At 42.7% G+C, this 13,180-nt stretch overlaps 2 protein-coding genes across 2 annotated transcripts; both read right to left on the reverse strand.

The window, feature by feature from the left end:
- Positions 1-813: 813 nt before the first annotated feature.
- Positions 814-5,295, reverse strand: chmp7 (charged multivesicular body protein 7). The gene is made up of 10 exons (XM_047592440.1): positions 4,709-5,295; positions 4,459-4,630; positions 3,539-3,724; positions 3,315-3,448; positions 2,411-2,459; positions 2,195-2,314; positions 2,009-2,107; positions 1,858-1,915; positions 1,555-1,770; positions 814-1,464 (listed from the first exon to the last, which is right to left on the reverse strand). Exons 1-10 carry the CDS (start codon positions 4,963-4,965, stop codon positions 1,409-1,411), a joined length of 1,347 nt encoding a protein of 448 aa, XP_047448396.1. The 5' UTR covers positions 4,966-5,295; the 3' UTR covers positions 814-1,408.
- Positions 5,296-5,984: 689 nt separating this feature from the next.
- Positions 5,985-12,302, reverse strand: lgi3 (leucine-rich repeat LGI family, member 3). Its single transcript, XM_047593138.1, has 9 exons — positions 11,767-12,302; positions 10,913-10,984; positions 10,270-10,341; positions 9,090-9,161; positions 8,917-8,988; positions 8,452-8,621; positions 8,191-8,355; positions 7,982-8,072; positions 5,985-7,293 (listed from the first exon to the last, which is right to left on the reverse strand). Exons 1-9 carry the CDS (start codon positions 11,961-11,963, stop codon positions 6,564-6,566), a joined length of 1,641 nt encoding a protein of 546 aa, XP_047449094.1. The 5' UTR covers positions 11,964-12,302; the 3' UTR covers positions 5,985-6,563.
- Between the last annotated feature and the right edge of the window lie 878 nt (positions 12,303-13,180).

Genomic DNA, 13,180 nt, shown 5'->3' on the forward strand with positions numbered 1-13,180 from the left:
CCCCAAAGCTGCACTGTCCTCGTCAATGGTAGAAAGAGGTGGCGTCACAAACCGACCTGTTTATGTAGTTCACCAACTAACCACTAGATGTCCTCATAGTGTTAAATACTAACGTTCAGCATGAGACATCGCCTCAAGAAACGGTCAGTGATATTAGCATTATAAAAAGTAAAGTACATTACTAGTCTCCATAGTTATAGAGGATGTGGCATTACTTCGGACTTAAATTTTTTCCCAGGACTCCACACAAAGAGACAGTAGTGATACAATTACAAATACAAACAATCTACAGTTTATGTCCCAGGGTAAATGCATATTGAAGTTCATTTAATAAATTGTGTAATTTGTGGACTGTTAACAGTGGAAAGGCACATGGTGTCCATGGTTCTTCAGATCACACTTGAATAAAATGTCTCTATTAAATTCATTACTCAAAGACACCTTTATCATATAAGGCTGTTAAATGTTTAAGTAAAAGATTTGATCGGATCACCAAGTCCATGACAGTGAGCGTGTGGTCGATGAACATACAGCATAAGCCTCCAAAATATCTCAATCACAAAATTCAGATAGACCGAGGATTCTCTCTTGATGCAGGTCCCTTGTGTTTCCAGTGAGTCGTTGCTTGCAGTCACTGGTATAGGTAAATCAATATGACTCTCTGTAGAAGGTCGGAAACTATGTTCCCAACTCTGGAACAAGTATGAAACATGTAAAGTGTGTGCATTAGTGCATTAGTGCATCAACTCCTCTACTCATCTCTGCTTGAAACATGGCGACGGACGCTGACATAAAAGTACAACTTCCAGCAGGTGATTAAAATAAATTTTATTTCGAGAAACATATTTGGTTAAACTCACTTAAGGTAGACGTCTCGGTCCTCTCAGGTACGATGCAGTGAGAGTATATATATTTAACCTCTGTACTAAATCATTTGGCAAAACATTCTCTGTAGGTTCAGCTCTGAAGGACACTTATTACACGTCACAGGAACTGCCATTTACAGACATTAACGAACACACAATAAACCACAAATAACGTTCTATTACTCTTGTTGAAAACAGCACAAAATTAAAAGCAGTCTTAGTGGTGAAATATCAAACTGCATATTTCAAAGGGTTAAAACGTTCACTTAATTTGAGGAGCTCTGGATCCTGACTGACGAGAAACAGATCTGAAAGCTTTCAAGTTAAAAAAACGTAGATTCATTTTCAAGGGGGAAATAAAAAAATTAAAATGAGAACTTTCTGTCATGCCAAAACATAGTAAAGGAACTCCTGTTTTATTAAATGGAGGAAAGTGCCTAGATTTGAACCTGAACCCTCTAACTGTTATTTAACTCGCATATTCTAGTTTGTCTTGATATGTTGATGAAGCCTCTCAAACTTGCCGCGTCTTCCTCGTGCCATCACAGTGCTGACTCCCATCTCCTGGCCGGCGACGCTACTTTCCCCCCCTGAAAGCCTGGACACAGAGTTCACAGTATATTATTTCATAACATTTATGTACTGCAGTTCAGTAACGAAGGGAATGGATCAGTCGGAAAGCGCAAACCTGAATCTGACAGAGTTAATCGATTCAACTCGTCCTCCAGCTGCTCGTTGCTAATGTTCAACGGGCCGTGCGGTACAGTCGGCAGAGAACTGAGGGTGGGCTCACCAGAGGGTTGCAAGCCGTGTGTGGGTACTGCAGGTAAACCTGAGATGGAATCTGGCTTCGACTCGTCCAACAAAGATTTCAGCTCTTCCTCCAGCTCATCCATGTCTTCATCTACAGAGAAAAACACGACTGACTTACAGCTCTTTCATATTCAAATATGGAATATGTTAAAGATATGGCGCCGACAGAACGACGTACCTCCTGCTGTCACGCCAGTGGACAAGGTTTGGTTCACCTCATCTTGAGTGTCACATAACTGTTAAAATGATTTAAAAAAGGACAGTTGAAGACGCTTAAGGCTAAGGATCGACTGACATAACTAAATAAGCACAATAAAACAAACATGTACCTCCTGGATTTGATCCACGAGGCTCTCGGCGCGTTCCACTGTCACGTCTTTAAGTGAGAGTCTCAAGGCAGACACTCCAGCCTGATAGGCCTGCATGACCTACAGATGTGCACAGCAGACATATTTACAGACAACTACACAATGTAGTAAATAACAATAATACCTCACTATAAACAAGCGTCTGACCATCTTATCAGTCTGGGACTGTGCGATTCTATCCAGGATTCCTCTGATCGACTCCATTTTGGCGAACAAGTTGTCGGCTCTTTTTTCCACCCTCTTGCGGCCTCTCAAACACCTCAATGCCTTTGGGATAGACAGTGGATATAATAAACTGCGAACGCATATTTGCGTAGAAGTACTATATATATATATATATATACAGGCAATATTAGTACTAACCTGTGGTTTCTTCCCTTCCCGCAGCAAAACCTTGGCTTCCTCTTTGCACCTGCAAACAGACCAGCTTTAGCATTTTTACCACTGACTCTGATTCAACAGGCTGCATACACAGAAGAATGTAATCCTGACAGAACCAAACACTGCATATGTGACCAGCTGAACTAATAGTATGATATGATAATGATGAATGCACAGTTGATTTGCTCTAGGGCCCCAACAGTGGGTAAATGTAGTTGATATTTTGTCCTAATTGATTTTGTCCATCCATTAGGACAAAATAAGATGATGAAGGCATGATGAAAATGGATCGATCATCAGAAGTGTGGCAACGCCCTGAACAGGCACACAATTAAATACACACTTAACACATAAAAGTGAAACAGCCCACAACAGCAGCACAAGCACAATGCGAGAGCATAACAACGAATGAGACGGCAGCATCAGTATTTGAACTGTTTTGTTTGGTTGTTGGTAGTTCAGTGCCTGGGAGAGACTCAACACAGTCTTCATAAGAAAAAACGCAAATGGCTACTATGGCAATGCTGCTTTCCTTTGCATTTGCAAGTAGGAAGAACTTTGATTATTTAAAATAGTCATTTCCATTTATAATGTGCACAAGCATCAAAGTTACACCATACTCAACGCTATCTACACTGACAGCAGAATACAACAAACACCTTTACTAAATGGGTCTAGACTGAGTGACCTGTGTGATGAACAGTAAACAACAGGTAAAAGTTATTGTTTAAAATGGTTTCTTCATTCATGGATTTTATGTAAAATATGAGAAAATGTCTGACTGAATGGTAGAAGTTATTTAGTGGCTAATTAAATAAAACCAAATGATTAACAAATGTTCAAAGCAGAGTATTTTCTGTGCATCATCATGTCTGAGTTGATTTACTTGTCAGCCTCCAGGCCCAACTTGTGCACCCGCTCCCCGAGCAGTTTCTCACTGCGCTGCAGCTGGTAGATGCCAATGTCCACATCACTGACTGGAGACACACGGTCCTGTCCAGGCTGACAAAACTTGACAATCTGCAGAGAGGGACGAGCAGATGACTTGGACAACGTGCTTCTTGAGATGCTCAACTAACGCTTAATTGACTGGTGGGTGGGTTGACTTACTTTCTCTCCTTCGTGCAATGAAACTGTCACTTGCTTGTCCCTCTGCAGCTGCAGAAGAGCCATGCATAGTGTGCTCTCATCGGCACAGATGCCAGAAGAGAAGGTACAGATATCTGGAAATGATACGATGGAGGAGCTTGAAAATTCACTGCTCCGGTAGGCCCTGAGCAACTCGGCTGCTTTCTCCTGGAAAACAAATAATATAGTAATATAGTATGTTGTATGAATGAAATGAATCAAAATGTAGCACTGAAAGACGTGAGACAGGGAAAGAAATAACACAACAGTTTGCAAACATTATGTTTCAGGACCTTCTTAAAGTTTTAATGGAGTTAAACTTTCTAGACATCAATGACAGTTCAACTGAGGACACCAATCAGCCATAACATTATGATCTCTGACAGTGAATAACATGGATTATCTTGTTATTACGGTAACTGTCAGTGGGTGGGATATATTAGATAGCAAGTGTCTCTACACGGTGTATGTTAAAAGCAGGAAACATTAATGTGGGGGTTCGAGGGGTTCTGAGGAGGGCTTAATTGTGATGGCCGGATGACTGGGCCAGAGCATCTCCACAAGGCTGGTCCATCCAACAGACGAGCTAGTGTAGCTCACGTTGCTGAAACAGTTTATGCTGGCTCTGATAGAAAGGGATCAGGACACACCAAGCGTCAGAGTGTGTCCAGTATGGAGCTGGGTAGTCAAAGACCAGCCCACGGTGATCATGCTGACGTGCCGTCCACATCAGGAAGCACCAACACTGGCCATGTGAGTCAGATTCACCACGTTATAGTAGTATCAGAAAACTACAAACCCCACATCCTGGTTTCATGGTTCACCAGCTAACCGGTACAAGCCCACCCGGCCACCTACATGGTGTCAAAGTTAACTATTTCGAAAAACTGAGCCTAACAAACCTTCACTAGCTCAATGACAACAAAAGACTCCTCCAAAGGCACCCGGCTGCTCCCCAGCAGAGTGGAGAAGGTCCACTTCAGGGGCTTCACCAGCAGCAGGCCGACCCCCCAGGACAGCCAGCCGCAGTCCACATTGGCAGCGAACTCAGACTCCCTCTGGATCTCCCCACATCTGGCAGGAGGTCAAACAAACGCAGACACCGTAAGCAGAGACAGTGAGCAGAGACAGAGCGGACACAGCGACAGATACCTGGCCATGGACTGGAGGACAGTCCCCAGGCCCAGCGGGGATTTCTCTTTCCTCCTGAAGGTCTTGTTGAGGTCCTGCAGGTTGACGCACACGGTGCCGCGGTCCCTGCAGCTCTTTAAGATCACAGCAGTCCAGTAGTCCATCTTACTGTCCCAGTCCAACGAGTTGACATCGCGGTTCTCCTTGAAGTCGGAGAACATGAAATTCATCCGCTCGTCGTCGTCCCATTCTGGGGGCATTTCACTTAACTTAGACATCTCAGACAGAGCTTTAGCTTTAGACCCTGGTACTCTGGTACTTTGGACAAGCAGGCGGCTGACACAGCTAGCTGTAAAACAACTGAAGTGACCTAGCTAGCTAGTAACGACACCCACTGAAAACCTTATAACAGGACAAAATATCACCACTTAACGTTAAAAATGACGTTCACGCTCAGATTCGCCCATGTCACAGCTAGCTCTCACTTCGCCATGATGTTACAAAACCTCGCGAACAAGAGCCAAAGCTTCACATTTCATCAACAACAACAACAGCCACAACTCATGTTCGCTTGCATTTTGTAGTACGCGGCCGTTCAGGAAAGCGGAGATATCTGCTCTACCGTACAGACACGCCGCTTCCGCCCACGCAGACACGCTGGATAACAAAGCAAGCGCACCCGGAAGTATGTTCAGGAACATCGTATTTGCGCAATTGTGGCGCATAAAGTTAGTGTCTGTGATTTAATATTCCGTGTTCATTAGTAAATTAGGCCAGTGATCGCCTACTTACACGTGAATTCACCAATTCCATAATTATGTTTGCATTGAACAGCATTATTCAGTTTTAACAGCAAACTAAATTTGAAAAAAAAAAAAAGTTGCAGTTGATGTCTTTTTGGGGAATTTAAAAGCTCACCAAAAGCTTGTTGTACTGTTCTTGTGCATTTACAATAAAAGAAGTTAATTAAAAATACAAATGGTTTTCAAGCCAAGGTTTTGTTTCAAGGATGCAACTGCAACCACATAAGACATGGGAAATGAGACTTTTTGAGGCCACAAGCAAGATTTAATTTTACCCCCAAGCTACTCGCCCGTCTATATGTGTATCAATGGTGTGTATGTACACGGCAACAACTAACTACAAAACATTGACTAATATACATCCTCTGCTTTTGTAATAGGTACAACAAACCCCCCAAACTGATCATGTTATTTGTAAGTTATGTGCCATCAAAAAGTGTCATAAGACGAGTGCAATTTTCATTATGAAAAAATCAAGAAAAATTGAAAGAACATAAATAAACAGAACAATATTTAATTGGGTTGACATTTTTAATAGATTTTGTGGCCGTCTCTCATCCTCTGTTATTATTGCAGAACAAATATTCAATCCAAAACAGATTCAAGAATATCTCACATTTAAAGATTATCAAGGATTTAAAGCTTTGCAGTGTAAGCTTGTTTTATAGTTATACGGCGCCATGCAAAATGCTACTCGGATCAGCTACACTGTGAAACTTACAAAACTTCTGTCATTGCATAATATCCACTCTCTTCCTGTGAATAATTCAGTAGATGCACATGCAAATCGATTTCACATTAGTAAAGGACAATATTCAAAAGAACAATTCAAAAACAACACTGTCCTAGCCATAATGTGGCTGAGCAGAAGCAGTGACATGGCACTAATGTTATCATTTCATTAGGAATAGTGCATAAAAATAGATTAAATAATCATTTAATTAGTTGCCTTGCTTTAAACTTCTGAGGAAACAACAGACTCGTAGTTACATGGCTTAAACATTTTGCAGTCTTTTACTTTATTTGGCACATTTGATACATATTCAGGAACACCTCCTCTTGCTCTGACATGTCTACTTGGCACTGAGATCCACCAGTAGGTGCTGGTAGGCCAGGGTATTGCCTTTGAAGCTGGCGGCCAGCAGGATGTCCTTGTTGTCGACGGATACCAAACTGAATGCCCTTGGGGCTCTCATGTTGAGCTCCTGGAAGGGCTGAAAGCGCTGAGTGAGGTCATCCCACAGGTATACTCTGGAGAAAGAGAAATCACTTCCAAGAATGAGGTACTGGCGAAGGCCCACTGTAAATGGATACACTGCCATCGAACCCCGAGAGGGAAGAGTCTGGATCTCCACGAAACGCTGCCCTTCCCAGCGGAGAATCTTGGAGTCACCGATGAAGCGTGTGAGGCACAGGTAAAGGACTTTCCTGACCCAAAAATGCTTGACCATCTGCACATCGGCCAGTTCTAAGATTTGTGAGTGGAAGGCAAACTGCTTCTGGCTTCGGTTCCACTGGTAGATCAGCGGTGGTTGAGAGGCGCTGGAGAGGATGAGATGAGGCTTACCCCCGACATCAAGGAACTCAACATGGGTGTCTCGATGCCAGGGGTGAAGGGACTGATGTGAGTAGAAACCATTGCTGTTCCAGCGATAAATGCTGGTGGAGCCCGCCTTGGAGCTGTCTGCCACTACAAAGTACCACTCTCCATCCAGCTGGAAGGTCTCCACGAAGTTGGGTTTCCTCACTCGGCTGGTGTCAATGTCTTGGATCTTTACAAAGCGCTGCGGGTCGTCTTCCCACCTGAGTTAGCAGAAAGGCTGTCAGTGTAATCCCAAAACTTTCCACAATGAAAATACTAGTGTTTCATCTCAGAAAGCCAGTTTCATCTAGCTCCTGCCAGCTGGTTAGCTTAGCTTAGCAGAAATCCTGGAAACAAGGAGAAACAGCAAGTCTGACTCTGTCCCTAGCTAGCAAGAATAACACAATGCTGCATGTGACATAAGATGCTTTAGCCTTCACTTTTTTCTTTTCTATGGAAATATGTACCTGCCCTTGTGAATCACAGATGGCTATGAACCTAGTTTCTGTGGGTACATGCACTATAGCACCTTCATAAGCTTAATGGGGCATATGTTTGTCATTGTGCAATATGGCGAAAGGTAGTCCAGGAGTTCCAGACTATTTTTGTTTCCATAGGTTCCCAAACACCCCTGTACACAGACAGCTAACACACATGGGTTGGTTCAACTACACCATATTACTGGATTGCTCCACTTATCAGACTGGTGCTCCATCTGGTGGAAAGATTTTGTTACTTGTTGTCAGAGAGACCTGTTTCTTCTTGTTTCCAGTCCTTATGCTAAGCTAAATAGTTTGCCTGACATTCTCTACAGATATGAAATGGGTCTGGTTCTTCTCATCTAACTTTCAACAAAAAAGCAAATTATAGGCCTGGAAAACATCAGCTTGATGTAACTGCACGCCTTACTTGTAAATGTGAGATCCACCAAAAAGTTGGGCCACAACCATGTAAAGTGTATTGTTTATGACCACCGGTTTGCAGTACACAGCAGAACGAGCTTCAAGAGAGACAAAAGCAAAAAAAAAAAAACAAAAACAAAAAAAAATCAGGCCATCAGGATTCATCTGTTAACATTGTATTGTGCATTTTTCATGTTTTGATAGTCAGTAACTCACAAGTAATGTTGTGAAATTTCCTGAAGATCATCTCTACGTGATCCCATATATACAGTGTGCAGAACCCCGTATCAGGCTGAGCAAAGGCCACAAACTGATCTTCATTGAACTCGTACGACTCCACCGACACAGAGTGGAAAGGGAAGGTTTCATACACTGCAAAGTCTAAAGGAAGAGAAACCCAGAGTTACGGCACTCACAGTTTGAGCCAAGAAGTAATGCTATGGTGTTTGTAAAAGAGAACAAAGACTAGAGTGAAACCTGCACTGATGCAGTTGAAGTCTCGTGGTGCGAGATCGTGGATCCTGCGTCCCTGGAATTCAAAGGGGCTGGCGCAGTAGATGGCAGGAACAGAGGTGTTGGTTTTCTCCATCCAGTCCACCAGCCACTTGATTTTACAGTCACAGCGGAAAGAGTTCCCACGCAGGTCTCTGGGTAGCAGGTAGAAAAAGAAGAAGAACTAAATTCCCAAATGACTAAACACCTAAACCTCCTTTATGCTACAGCTCGAATATAAGAGTGCACCAGCATGTTTTGAACAAGAACTGAATTAGAAACTAACCACAGACTGCAGCCAGACAGGTCTACAGACTGTCTGGCTGCAGTGTGGTAGACCATTAAACCCTCAGGGAACTTGAACAAACCAGTGTTTTGTAGTGACAGATTGTACAGTGAAACCTCTCGGGACGGAGGTCAGAGTTTAGAGTTCAGTGCGGGCACGCTTACAGATCTGTGAGGATGTCTAGATGTTTGAAGAGATCTCTAGGCAGCTGCTGCAGGTTGTTGTTGGAGAGAGAGCTGTAAAATGAGGGCGAGCGGTTATTATGTATATTATGTCACGATGTATCGGTTTTGAAATCATATACGTTAATAAGACAGTACAGCAACAAAATACTCACAGATGAGTCAGGGATTTGAGGCCTCTGAACGTATACTTGGACAGAGCCTGGATGTCATTATTCTCAATGAACCTAAGGAGAGAATGAGTCACAGGATGATTTTATCTTCAATAATGGCGTGATTGGTGGAAAGGAATCTGTGCTATCAGAGTACAATACAATACAAAAAAAATAGCTTCTGTAGGATTTCCAGTCAAATTAAGTGAAGCTCTAACATTACAGTTAAAGATATAAGACATTGCAAGCTGTTTTTTTAAAAACCTGTATGTAGCATAAAGTCAATGTGTTGCAAACAGCAAGTTTTATTTACTGTTACCACTAAAAGCTCCTATCACGCCTTTGTTTCATGTGTTCAAAATGATACACAAGTATTCCAAAGGCCTACGTGTCAGCATAATTTGATCCTGTCCTGCCTGTATTTTTTCTATTGATAGCTCAGGGCATTCGCCATGTGCAGGCTCTCTGGAGGTGGCTGGATATGAAAATATGACTTTATTAGCATTCACAGCAGGTAGCGGTGTAAGTAGCAATAACGCAGAGGCCTGCTGGTTGGGCTGCAGCCAAAGCCACACAGCGAGCAGCCTGAGGCCGGGCCATCACAGAAGGCTGTGCACTCCAAGCCATCAGCTAACTACTTCCTAAAGCCCATCAATTCGCAGGATGGCATATTCAGCTTTATCACACTGCAGAGGCAGAAGTGCTCGCGGTCGTAGAGGAATTTCTTTTTTCGGAGTCTTTGTCATACTGCAGAGCTCACCGCAGGCAGCGGCAGGCGGTTTAATTTACAACGATGAGTCATTCACAAAAGCAAAACAGTGCACGACAGATAATGGCTCCAAACTTTTGGGGAACAGTTCCACAAGATGCAATTACAGCATTATGGTAAATGCTAAAACATAACAGCAAGTACATAATGCTGTCATACCAGACCAAGCTAGCTGGTTTCAGTAAAGCTCCTGAATGTTCGGAGGGGCCATTTTATTGTTAATGAATTTAACTATGACTTATTTTTTTCTTTAAAGGGTTAAATAGTTTTGCTTTAAAACACTTTCTTCCTTAAAAGTTGGAACTTCTTTGTGAGTAGTTGGACACAGTTGGAAATTTTATCAGAATAGTTCAAGCACCATTCAGTTATAACCCATTTTTACGTAGCAGAAGTAGCATAAAGTGATACACTCACAGGTACTGCAGGTGAGACAGACCAGCAAACGCATCATCAGCAATCATAGTGAATGTGTTGGAGTTCAAGAGCCTGTAGACAAGAGACAACAATATAAAGTGTTTACACATGTTATACACATCCAACTAAAGTCACAGGGACAATTCAATTTAACGTATCTACAGTTTCACAGTGGACTGAATTAAGTAAAGGGCAGAAGTTTTGACCAATACAATAAGTGCTGTTGGACCTGCACGCAAACAGACACATATATACACACACACACATACACACACACACACACACACACACACACACTCATGATTGCATCTGAGGAGATAAAGGAGTCTTTGTGTGTCAGAGCAGAACTGAAGGGAGTCAGTCATTGGCAACGACACTGATACAGAGCCACTTTACCCTCATTACTGCTATGTCACCACTGTTTTCAATAACCATTCATTTCTAGTACAGGAGCTGAAGTGCTTTCATTGTCACTGCAAAACAAAAGATGTCTGCGCGTCGCACGAAATCATACCTGTGACATGAAGTGTTGTGACTGTATTTTTAAACGGGTGACAATCTAATAGGTTGCAAGAGAGATAATGGTGTTTATGTTTTGTTTTTTCAGCTGTAATAAAGCTCTGGATGAGTTAGGAGCACTCACAGGAACTGCAGGAGTTGAAGGTGCGAGAAAGCTCCCTCTGGGATTGTAGTAAATGCTGCGTTCACCATCGTCCTGCTCAGACAAACAACATAAACATACAGAACAATAAAATGTGTCATCTTGATGTCAGAACTAAGATTGTTATACAGGCAGTGACAAAGCTCACAAGGATAACGTCACATCTTTTTTTAGTGGTGGATTCCCGACAGAAAGCATGTCATTTTACTTCCATCTAAACCCCAAAAGACTCATATCCTCCCTGTCTTTGCAGATTAATTTTCAGAAGGCAAAAGTGGGACACAAAACTTCCTTCTGTGCTTTTTTACTTCTTCTTCTGTAAAACGAGGACACCTTCCAGCAGCCTGTGTGCTCGTTGAATTTCCTCTACTGTTCAATCCTCGGGCCATGGTGATCAATATTAGATGAAAAGGAGTGCCTTGTAACCTTCGGAGAAAAACATAACCTTGCCCCCGTCAAGTGTAAAGCTTCCCTCTTCATTACATGTGCTCCATTTATTGAGCGTATCTCTGCTCCCTTCAAGACTGAGTCTCTCGGAGGAGAAGCAGGTCTCCTGCAGCGAGGTATCTATTGTTAGTTTACCTCCCTGGAGCACCACTGGGTTTTTATTGCTGCACTACCTCAAATAAGTTCAGCATATGGCACCATAAAGCGACGTTATTTCACCCTGCATCAGTGAAGCAGCAGTAGATTCACTTTTAAGACAAGCAGGGGTCCAAGCATCATTACATAACGGTGGGTGACATCAGATGTAGCCGTATCTGTACCAGCCTGCATACTGCAAAGTCTTCACACAGGTTAGGACGCTTATAAAAGAGAGGTGCACGCGGACTCACAGAGAGATGATTCCAGGGGGGAAGCTCTTGGGGATGGCCTTAGTGTCCACGCAGAAGGCACTGTCTTTGGTGCAGGAGCAGGTTGCAGGGCAGCGGGGTATCTTGGGGGCTCTCCTGGCGTCCGATTCGCCCGGCAGACAGAGACACACACACAGGGCTGACAGGCAGACCAGCTCCATCCATCTTGGTCCCAGCATCTTCGAGCAGGAATACGGTGCAGATGTATAATCAGCTTCTTGAAGTTTTAACTCAGCAGCAAGTGGCTTGTTGAGAGGCGAGGATCAGCCCGACTACAACCCCCCAGCAGTTCTGATGAAGCAGAGCGCAGAGTTGAGGCAGGCAGCATGAGAGAGAGAGATAGCATAGGAGGGAGGAGGGGGGAGTCAGGGTAGTCCTGTGTATCCTCGGTGGGTGCGGGCGCTCTGCAGCTTCCTTGGATCAGTGCAATCTTTTTTTTTTTTTTTTGCGTCCCCAGTCAGGAGCCGCTGCCAGAATCACACTGCAGGAGTGATGAGCGAGGCTGCTTTCTCTCCACCAGGACCTGTAGGCAGGCTCGCTGACAATGAATTATTTACAGTTGCACATGCAGAAAACCTTAAAAGAACAGCAGCAGCAGGGAGCGGGACAAGGAGGGTGCAGTGGGAGTCACATCAGACGCTACAGAGGGTTTCACAGCCAGGAGTCTGGTTGTTATGTGGACATCTGATAAGACGTTAGGTCCAGTTGAGCTGCTGCACTGATGAGAGTAGACAAGTAGGAATCAAGATTGCTGTAAAAAAAAAAAAAAAATGTGTGTGCACACATCCATGTGTCAGTGGCTGGGTGTGTGTGGGCGAGTGTTTTCATTCTGGTTCTGCTGAACAGCAGCCAGGGCTGTTTTGAAATCCTTCCACAGTTCACTCAAGGAGAACAAGAAGCTCCACATATAATACGAATACCTCATGCAGCACAATATAGCAGTGAAAAAATATAAGTTAGTATATCAGTTAGTGAGTATATTATATCAGTTAATATTATGTTTAATAAATTGGTTAAAGTGGTAAGCAATCAATGAGAAATGTCAGTCACAGAGTCACAGAGGCCAACTTTGACATGTTTTGTCAGGACAAATACAAAGACTAACAACCATTAAAAAACACATGTGATCATTGTAATCACGACCAACACTGATAAAATAATATTTCAATAACTAATAGTAATTATTTTTAACTTGTGTTAAATTTCAAAATCAAACAGTGTGTGTGCATATATATATTCTTATTTTATTTATTTACATTTATTTATTTACATTTTCTAAAAAACTGAGAAAAATAGTTTTCTCCATTTGATCAATCAGTAGCCAACTTTGTATTACTTTAACATTTAAATGATTGTAGATAATGTCATTCAGTTGTTTGTATTATTATTTATAATT

The sequence above is a fragment of the Mugil cephalus genome, chromosome 8 (assembly GCF_022458985.1).
Source record: "Mugil cephalus isolate CIBA_MC_2020 chromosome 8, CIBA_Mcephalus_1.1, whole genome shotgun sequence".
Taxonomy (NCBI): Eukaryota; Metazoa; Chordata; class Actinopteri; order Mugiliformes; family Mugilidae; genus Mugil; species Mugil cephalus.

Bases quoted from the DNA above. Each gene is read 5' to 3' on its own strand.
- chmp7 (XM_047592440.1), bottom strand. From the start codon at position 4,965: ATGTCTAAGTTAAGTGAAATGCCCCCAGAATGGGACGACGACGAGCGG. The intron at 4,631-4,708 runs GTATCTGTCGCT...ACCTCCTGCCAG, and splicing joins GTCCTCCAGTCCATGGCCAG to ATGTGGGGAGATCCAGAGGG. The intron at 1,771-1,857 runs GTACGTCGTTCT...TTTTCTCTGTAG, and splicing joins CACTGGCGTGACAGCAGGAG to ATGAAGACATGGATGAGCTG.
- lgi3 (XM_047593138.1), bottom strand. From the start codon at position 11,963: ATGCTGGGACCAAGATGGATGGAGCTGGTCTGCCTGTCAGCCCTGTGT. The intron at 10,342-10,912 runs GTGAGTGCTCCT...TCTTGTCTACAG, and splicing joins CTTCAACTCCTGCAGTTCCT to GCTCTTGAACTCCAACACAT. The intron at 8,356-8,451 runs GTTTCACTCTAG...CTCTTCCTTTAG, and splicing joins CTTCAACTGCATCAGTGCAG to ACTTTGCAGTGTATGAAACC.